Genomic DNA, 10,075 nt, shown 5'->3' on the forward strand with positions numbered 1-10,075 from the left:
CATTTGTTGAAACTGCTGTATAGCTGGAGTCTGGGCTCCATTTCTTAATCAATTTCTATACCACGCTGCTACCAACGAGGGATTTAACTTGCTCAAGCAGTGTTAGGTGTAATTTGAAAGAATGTAAGAAGAGGTCACAGTCCAGCTCTGGCTCATTCTATTATTGGCGTGCAAATGCCAAGGAGAAGACCGGTTACTCGCAGGCCGCCCTGTGGGAACTCCCAGGAGGTAGGTGAGGGGCTCCTGCGCGCAGGAAACACGCTGAAGTGGGGAATTGGTGAGACGCACACAGACACGCTTGTCTGGATGCCTCCAGCCAACTGTGCATGATCTGCAGGGGACCGCTGCCAACTACCAGTTGAGTCAGTCCCAACACCACTCTAGTGTAAGAATGTTAATTGGCCTGTTGCAGTTCCCCGGTGCTGGAAGCTGCCAGCTCAAGTCCTCAGTATGATCTCAATTTGGATGGAGAAGCCAGGAGATGCAGCTTGAATTTTTCATTTTTCTTTCCACCTGTCAGTGGTGAAATCCAATTTTTAGCTGTGTGACAGGATTGATCCAAGCGCTTCCGTTTCAAAAAATCAGACCGAACTTAGAGGAGAGCTTATTTTCAATGCCTAGTCAAACATGCAAGTTTAAAGCCATCCTCTCATAAAAATATTAAACATACTTGGCTCGAACAGGCTAGAAAGCAAGTAGACACTGTCACTAGCACCCTTCAATTTGAATACAGAGTTTGATGGGGTTAAGAAGCACAAACCATTGTAGTTTATTTGTAGCTGTCGACAATTTTAATCATCATCAACCAAAATACAACCTTTTAAAAACAGCAGGCTTGGACAACTCCTCACCAAGGATCCTGGAAGAACGGTGTTTATTACTGATGTCCACTTAGCATCAGTAAATCGAGTCCGCACTAGAACTCAACAGACCAGAACTTATGTTGCACCAGCGTTGAAGAAGAAATCAGAGAACAACCGGGTTACTTACAGGCAGAGCAGTCCGAGTCACCCAGGGCAAAAACAAAAGATAAAAGCTGACAGGGTAAGCACAGATAGGGTAGGCAGGTTTTTCACTCATCTCATTTTTTGTTAAGATTATAGATTCGTTTGATTAAGAAAACCTAAGTAACAAACTTCAAAAACTAATTGTCAGAGGGGAGTTGTATTTGAGCAGAGGTACTTGGAAAGCTGCCCTGGGACCATTACCAGGTTTAAGACAATTCACCATTTTCCTCCAAGATGTGGAAGCATGTATAAACTCGCTGCTGATTGTGTTTGTGGACAACGCAAAAGCTGGCACTACGGTGAACTGGGCCATCACGTAAGAGTTCTGGGACAGCTGATAAAGCATACTGTTCAAAAAAATTTTTTTTTAATAGCCAAATCTCAGGTTATACATCCAGGAAAAGAATACAAAACTGAACCTTGAACACTGGGAAAACAGCACACTGAAAACCTGTTGACTCTGAAAAAGGCATTAGGGTCATAACGAACAAGGAATTGAACGTGAGATTCCAACTTAACACTGTGACAGAATGTGACATGCATCTTGGAAACACCATCAATAGCGTACAAAGAAAGAAGAGGGGATTTTACCCATATATAGATCACTGAAGAAACCCGTAACAGGGGTTTATCTCCTTAAAAAAAGATTGCAAATCTGTGAGGGGACTAAGGAAGATGGGCATAACACAAGATTTCAGGACATCAATCCATGCATTTCATCAAAAAAATACTGAGTGGTTTTTTAGTTTTAAATGCATTCCCAGCAAGAAAATACAAGATACTGCTGACCGCTTTTGCAGAGCCATCCCCTCCCCTCTTCCTGTAAGTGGAAGCTGAAGTCACATTCTAATCATAAGACAGACATGCACTTTAAACAGAGGGATTACTAGCTATTGAAATACACTATCAAGTGAAGACATAGATTACATTTTATGCTTTTTTCAAGAGTCAATGCCTTTCTCTAGCATAAAAACTTAACCTTCGCAGGAGGTCAGACTAGATGAAGGGTGTTAAACACTCTCACCTTAACAAAAAGCAGGAAGAAAGGGACACTTCACTAGATGTCCAGTCTCAGCTGATAAGTGGCTTTATATAGTCTCTGTCTTTATATTGAGCAATGCAAAATTTTAGACAGAACACTCTCACCTTAACTGCTAATAAAAAGCAGGAAGAAAGGGACACTTCACTAGATGTCCAATCTCAGCTGATAAGTGGCTTTATATAGTCTCTGTCTTTATATTGAGCAATGCAAAATTTTAGACAACTGATAATCAGTTTCTATTTACCCTCATCTTTCTCAGTATGCTAACGATCCGATGACCTGTAACAGATTTCTTCTCACCCAGATTTCTAGAAACCATCCTGCTATAACCATTAGAGAGGTATGGCTGATACAGAATCAAAAGCCTGAGAACAAGCACTATCTAACAAATATTAGAGCTCTGTGACCTACGTACCAGAAAGATTTCAAAACTTCCCCCACCAAAAAAGCCTTAAAAATTCCTGCCATAAGTTGACAGAAAAATTCTATATTCCTCATCCTTCATGATAATGAGGGACAACACAATTTTACAGTAGCACAGTTTATCATTGGAACTTAGGACTTACAAACTGATTTCTATAGTTACTATTTTTTCCTTAGCTCCTTTTAAAGTAATAGTAGCAATATTGCAAAAATAGTTTTGGATATCTTGTTCTAAGTCACAGAGATTCACTTGTACCATTTCCTCTGCTACTAAAAATCTTTAAGAAATTAGCCCCTTCCATTTCACTGCAACCCATTTGTACCTACATGCAAAGAAAGAATATGGCACATGAAAGCTTTCATCAGGACAAACCTCAGCTTGATATAAAAAAAATTTCAATGTTTATCTAATAAAATACATTATTATTTGAAATGTATCACCTACTACTGACATCATTAAGCAGCTATTAAAATGCTAATCTTGTTGCTTCTTCTCCTTTCAACGTTTAAGGACATTATTAATCAACCTACTGTAAATCCTGAAAACAAAGCATAGTCCACTTCAAGAAGCTGCTCTCTATGTTTACAGAATTTTCGTGCTACGGAGAGTCAATCAAGTCATCACAGAGTGCACCACTTACAGAAATAACTAGTTAATTATTTTCTGAAGAAATCTGCAGCAAAACCATGCCAGAGACAAAAAATTCAGCACGCACATTTGGAAAAAGAAAAAGGAGAAAGGATCTTAAGGTTTCTGGTTACTATTCTGTCAACTACAGTTTATGATGGAAATTAAACTCTGTCATGCTCTTCAGCTTTAGACAATGAGATACGTATTTAGAATAAATACACATATTCTAAATGACCACATATCAAGTGCTAAGGCAGCATGACTACTTGTGAAATTCATCATGTCAACAAAGCTGCCACTGTTTTGTATTTCTAAGTTTTCCAGCCAAAGGCTGAAACGACAGATACTGCTTACCACCTACATTCTGTGGCTGCATTTTTAGAAGATGATTTCACTTAGTGCTCTTCTTATGAGCAGAAGGTGTCAGTCTAGTTTGTTCCTGGCTTCCACTGAAATAATAATAATATTATTTAAAAAGTTTGCTTTGAAAAAAAAGCATATCATCCAACCTGCTACTCCCCAGAAACTTAAAAGTGAAGAGAGAACACACAACCAATTTCTTATGCCAACCAGTGAATAATGAAGTTCTTTGCAATACAAATGCACACATTCTGGAAGCAGAAAAGCTTTCAAAAGTGTTTTTTTTAAAAGATGCTTCGTCTTTCCTTTTAAGAGGCATAACAAATGATAAATGCATGCATACTGTTAAACGCCAACCCCTTTATCTCACTTTTCAATGTATGTACACATGGGCCTTCATTACACAGATTCTGCTTAAACAATACGCTTATCACTTCATACTAACTTGAAAGAACAGAGTTAATGACCTAAAGAATTTTCAAACCAGAGCAAATGACTGTGGCCTATTTTTCAGGCCTACTCATAAACATGTGAGTAGTTCTGCAATATGTATTTACAGCTATGTAAATACAAACATGTTTGCAGGATTGGACCACGGAGAGAACGTGTTAATTGATGAAACTAGATGTAGTAGCACAGGCAGGTCCTAACGCTGACGGAGCCACAGTCTGCGACATGAATCTCGACAGCATTCAGCACCCTTTGACTCTGCCACAATGTAAAACAAATGGGAGAAATTAGAGCAGCAGTGAAAGGTTTTTGCAAACCGCGTCCTGTACTTATTCAATACAAGTTATTAGCACTGCATACATTTGTGATTCTAAAACCAGTAAGAGCCTTTTGGCGCCATTTCAACCTTTTGTCCCTGGCAGTCCAATTTCACAGATTCAAACACATTACATGTTCAATCCTGCAAAATCCACCGTAGATTAGAAATGTGTATTTTTTAATAAAAGCCAGTGGTGTAGCACAAGGTGTGAGACTTAAAAATATCAATATATTCACATAAAAACATTTTGTGTATTAGGAAAAAAGCTGGAATTGTATACACAAATTTATAGTACTTAGGGCTTTCCATTAAGGAAACAAATTATTTTTCACACAAGAAACATTAATAGCTCTCAGGTAGGACAGTGCTCAAAGTCCCAAGGCAATTATATAATCAGTCATTTTTAGACAGAATATTATGTTACACAATATTGGAATTGAACAATGATAGTCTCTTGAGTAAGTCAGTATTTAGATACATATTATATGTATTTTTATACTGTCCTAGATTGCCTAGTGAACCATTAGGAAGTTTTGACACTAAGAGATTCTATTGGATCAAATAATACAAGTATTCTGTTAAATTCATTATTAAATCCTTACATGTCCAACAGCAAACACTGCATTTAATTTTAACATTTGATCTCCACTGGATGAAGCCAATTACTAAAGCCAACTTTAACTAGCTATCTGTCTATGATCTGTTATCTGTCTGCTCCTTTCCAAAAGGAGTTTCTGCAGCACCATTAGGTGAGGCTCAGTGGTTATGGCTAAGAAAGGGACAGCTCACCTGAAGCATCAAGCCTGCAGTCCCCTGTGGCAGGACTGACCACAGAAGAGTCCCTGACTACCAAAACCACATACCATTCCCACTCTCCTCTCTGACATTTAATTAGCTGCCAAGTAGCTTTAAATTTATTTTTACTCCCTTTTTTTTTTTAATTTTCTTCTTCCCTATGAAGAAGGCTTGTGAGTAATACTTTGAAATTAGAGTGCTAAGTTAAGAATACTCTTACAGACATCACATCAATTTATCATTTTAGTATACATAAAGAGACAATATGGTAACTAGGTTGCGGAAAACAGGATGTTTACAGCACTTCAACAAACGAACTAGCTTTCACGTGATCAACAGAACAAGAAAATGTAAAATCGGTGTCGATTTATGATTGCAAAAATAAAATCCTACACATACAAGGAATATAAGCATACTTTGACCGATCACAGAGCAGTTGCGTAAGACAGAATTAAATAATCAAGATGCACTCATTCACTGAAGTCATCAATTTTACAAATAAGTGTTGCATGCATCTGTCCAGACTAAATGTCAATCAGCCACATGGCTATAAGCTTTAGCCAAGAAAAGAAGTTACTATGACTCTCTCCCCTCTCACTATTTCCTAATCTTGTTTCTAATCAGCTTGTATGAAGTTATTTCACTTTCCATATGTAAGAGTTACACTACCATTTATTTCTTAAAGGCTTCAAAAGGCAGGGAAGGAGGTAGAGACACTGAAGGAAGGAAAAAGAAATATTCTTCAGAAACAAGTTCTTAAACAGGACGAGTAAGTATTGACCACAGTCATGGTTTAAGCACTATTTAATGCTTGTTACCCCCATAAATCCCGCTTCCTTACCAGGGTGGGGCAAGAGAGACTAATGGATAGATGTCATCTATGTCTCGAAGAACACTGTCATACTGCAGACAGATCTGCCACAGTCATCCTTGATCAACGGAAAGCAAAACAATATTTTCCTCTATTAATTTGCTTTTTCACTGCAGCTGTTTTACAACTTATGAAACTATATAAAATTTGACTAAGCCCAAAAAAATTCTAAAGGAAGATCAAGTTTTAAGAAGTACATAGCAGAAACTAGTTACAATCTAAATGAATATGAATGGCAATTTGAACATTTTACACCCATAAATGTGAACCAAAGAATTCAGAGAGAAGTGACAAAGTAAAAAGAAGAAAAATGCTCACAAAGTAAATCTGTGAAACACAACTTCCTATAAACACAATAAAGTCCAGATCATCATCCCTAGTTTGTACGTGTTTGGATTAGTATACACTTGCTTGTAAAATAATGCAGAAAGATCATTCAGAGCCATCTCAGAGGAACTTTTGAACAGTATTTCTGTAAATACTTCTAGAACACAGTAATAGCAGCCATAGTCTCCTTAACTGTTGGCCTGAGGAACACCTTCCTCACTCATCCAAAGATATATAATTAGCTACATCCTGGCATACAGCTTTCAAGTCATTGACCTGAATGCTATAGTTCTCTTGTACTTGTGTCAATACAAGGAGAAGACAGATTACTGAAAGATAGATCAGACATCCTTTAATTTAATCTAGTTATCCAACGAGACTAGACTGTGCTAATAAACATGTACATCAATCATCACATTAAAAGGAATTTGTAGCAAGAGGAAAGAGATGCCATCCTTGTCTATGTGGGACTGCAAAAACATTGCCACTCATACCTATTAGTGCAGGTTTATTGGGTAACAAACCTATTGGGGAGGAAGCAGCTTGCACATACGCTTCACAACCTCAGTCAAATCGTCATCTCTGGAAACAGCTCTATCCTGAGGTATCCTCTGGGATACCAGTCGAGTGAACTCCCAGTTCCGTATCTTGTATTATTTGTAATAATAAAACATGATCAGAATTAATAAAACCACAAAAGACAACTTCACTTCAAAACACAGTGATAACTTCTGCAGCTTATTCTGGATTTTACATATTTTATTGCAAGTGCGTGAAAAGTACCCATTTTGTCCAGAATTTGCAGTTTTATGCTTGCCTTCTTTTTAACATTTAAATGCACATCCAGGTCAATCTATCGGAATACTCAGAAGCAGATACCTTCCATGAAAATACTGCATGAAAGGATGCAGCAGATACAATCTTCTTACTTTAGTCTCTGTTTTGCTTAAAGTGCTGATGAACCCCGATTTCCCATGGCTGGGTCTTCACGAGGACTTCAGTATCCCTTCCTTCCTCTGAATCTTGCCCTGGTATCCAACTGAAAATTGAAGTCGATGTATTAAAACCATACATTTTGCAAAAGAAATACTTTAGAGTGCTCGTGCTACCTTGGCACTCTGTAACAACAGAAGAAAGCACAGAATAAAGCAAAAGTCACTGTAAAGAAAATTAGTGATCTAGCTAACAAGTCATAGGGTTCTTCCAAGGAAACAGACATTTGTATCATCTCGCACAAAATTAACATTATGTGATAAGCATCCTGTGCATTCTGAAATAAACAGCGTTAACAACACAATGACAGGACAGCACAGTGGGATGGCAAGGAACACATGAAAACAAGGTAGTGTAAATCTACTTAGATCTGTTTTTCCAAACTTAACTGACAAGCTGAAGGAGGAAAATTCAGATTGGGTTGAAGTGGGAGTCACTGCAAATGTCAGTGAGGACAGGGATAACTTAAATACAAGTGTCTAGAAAAAAAAAAAATCAGTAAAAACTGAAATAATATTCAGCTTGTAAAATCTGCAAGTTTCTTCTTGGCAGTTACAAAAAAGCATTTAACTGAAGGCAAAAAATGGCAGTAAAGCTAAAATAACAGCTACAGTGCAGCACCTGCTGAAACTAAATTGCAAGTTCTTTCCCAGTGCAGCAGAAAAACATACTTTGATCTTGGGAGAATTCTTCGGAATTTAGATAGACAATCTTGAAGATGGCAGTTACAGATTGCAATTCAGCCATATTCAGATATTAGACTGAGGACGTACCTTTTACCTCCCTTAACTAACCCTCTTTCAGGATTCACAACCACAGCAAAATTTGTAAAGAGCTAAACTGCAAGATGGCACAGCTTGTCCAATAACCAAGCAGCTTCCACTTTAAACCTTGTTCCTACTTTAATATCTGAAATGTACTGAAGTTTACTCCTCTGGTAAGAGATTATATTCCCTTACAAAGAAAATGGCATCTAGGAAAAATCCCTAATGATTTTAGCATATTATAAATTATATCTGCATTTAGTGTCTAACTTGTTTTTAAATACTCTTTAAGCCTCACCATTATACCAAGTAAAAAATATGGCAGAGCACAATCACTGAAATTTACAGAGTTAACAGGACAAGGAAAATGCCATTTTTCAGCCTTAGAATTTGGAGCAGTTAAATAGAATCATGTAAGAGCCAGGCCTCTTCCCGCATGAAACTTAGTTTCATCAGGCTCCCTTAACAATCTACAAACAGAAATACAGGCCCATCAGCTGGAGAGACATATATTGCTACTGCAGCATCAGATGGGTATTTCAAGCACTAAATACACAGGATTTTTTCCTGTCCACAGTAATAATCATTTGTCACGTTACAGATTAATACAGCTCATATCAGAGAGGTACAACAAGCTGCTATGACTTAAGCAAACATACAGAATGGAAGAAAAATTTTAGGTAGAGTTTCAGCTGCATATTCTTCATTATGTATCACATCGGCTGAAAGTAAAAGCAAGCCCTGCGCTACTCATGCTTAGAAAATTTTAATACCATCTTGGCCACACCTTAACTATTTTTTAAGTGTTATGGAAACACAAGCAAGATGTTTCTAGACAAGGAACTCCTATCAAAATTGGGGAAACTTTGTCTAATTACATTTTTACAACTGGCTTCTCACTACCATGCTTGATAGCTCACTATATAAGAAAGCCAAAACTGTTCTTTACCACGAATTCAAGCCCTCCAAGAAAACTAACGAATGCAAGAGCCTGCTACAACAGTGGAAATCTCTTTCAGTAGGACGTTCTTTTCACTTAAATGTTCTTTGTTCATAAACAAAAATTAGCTTGTCAATATCTTATCTTACAACTACCTGATCTACTAATATTGTTTAAACCAAAGCTTTACTGAAAGAAAAATTAAAATACCTACCTCATTTACATGTCACATGTTAAGCCTAATTCAATTTAAATATGCTTTTTTCCATCTTGTTCACTCTCTACAATTTTTTCTTCATGAGAATAGTGTACAACATCCATATTTTAAATAGAATTCAAAGGCAAGACCTGTTCTGCTTAATGACACCAGTTTTACTGAATTAAAGCAGTTAAGTGGTTTTCTTCAGAAAGCAGGGAAAAGGACAGAAAGCAACCAGGCCCCTAGCAGAAGAAAATACACTACAAACACTTACCATTGATCTTTTGCATGCAAAAAATGTCATTTGCAAACTCCTACAGTGTCCTTCCCTCAAACATTGTTTAGGGCTTTTGTTTTCCTGTTAGATGAAAAATAAAGGATTAGAGACTTAATGGATCTTGTTCACTTCTACAATTTTTTCTTCATGAGAATAGTGTACAACATCCATATTTTAAATAGAATTCAAAGGCAAGACCTGTTCTGCTTAATGACACCAGTTTTACTGAATTAAAGCGGTTAAGTGGTTTTCTTCAGAAAGCAGGGAAAAGGACAGAAAGCAACCAGGCCCCTAGCAGAAGAAAATACACTACAAACACTTACCATTGATCTTTTGCATGCAAAAAATGTCATTTGCAAACTCCTACAGTGTCCTTCCCTCAAACATTGTTTAGGGCTTTTGTTTTCCTGTTAGATGAAAAATAAAGGATTAGAGACTTAATGGATTTCTGCAGCTTGTCAAAGAGACATCAAAATACTTCAGACAAGGTTTACTCGGGATTTTGCTATGGTACGGTGATTTGCACTTTCTTCTGAAGTTTTAATTTCTTAACCTGCTTAAAACACTAATTAAATAGGCTCGAAAGGGACAAAGTAACAGCTTCTCTCTCACAAGGGCTCCTTCACGCCAGCGGGAGGCCGCCGCTCCCCTCCCAGAGGCGCACCCCGCGGTGTCTG

The 10,075-nt window shown here is 37.5% G+C and overlaps 1 protein-coding gene and 1 long non-coding RNA gene across 2 annotated transcripts in view; both read right to left on the reverse strand.

The window, feature by feature from the left end:
* Window positions 1-1,367: 1,367 nt before the first annotated feature.
* Window positions 1,368-4,153, reverse strand: LOC103900989. Its single transcript, XR_657699.2, has 2 exons — window positions 2,154-4,153; window positions 1,368-2,031 (listed from the first exon to the last, which is right to left on the reverse strand). It is a non-coding gene; the product is annotated as an uncharacterized LOC103900989 (long non-coding RNA).
* Window positions 4,154-6,971: 2,818 nt separating this feature from the next.
* LOC103901044 (cytochrome c oxidase assembly factor 5) overlaps window positions 6,972-10,075 on the reverse strand; it is a 3,918-nt gene continuing 814 nt past the window's right edge. Inside the window, exons 2-3 of the mRNA XM_019472666.1 lie at window positions 9,722-9,805; window positions 6,972-7,264 (exon numbers count right to left, since the gene is read on the reverse strand). Of these exons, the coding sequence (XP_019328211.1) occupies window positions 7,223-7,264; window positions 9,722-9,805 (126 nt within the window). The 3' untranslated portion in view covers window positions 6,972-7,222. The remainder of the gene's footprint in view (window positions 7,265-9,721; window positions 9,806-10,075) is intronic.

The sequence above is a fragment of the Aptenodytes forsteri genome, unplaced genomic scaffold (genome assembly GCF_000699145.1).
Source record: "Aptenodytes forsteri isolate BGI_AS27 unplaced genomic scaffold, ASM69914v1 Scaffold348, whole genome shotgun sequence".
In the NCBI taxonomy this organism is placed as follows: Eukaryota; Metazoa; Chordata; class Aves; order Sphenisciformes; family Spheniscidae; genus Aptenodytes; species Aptenodytes forsteri.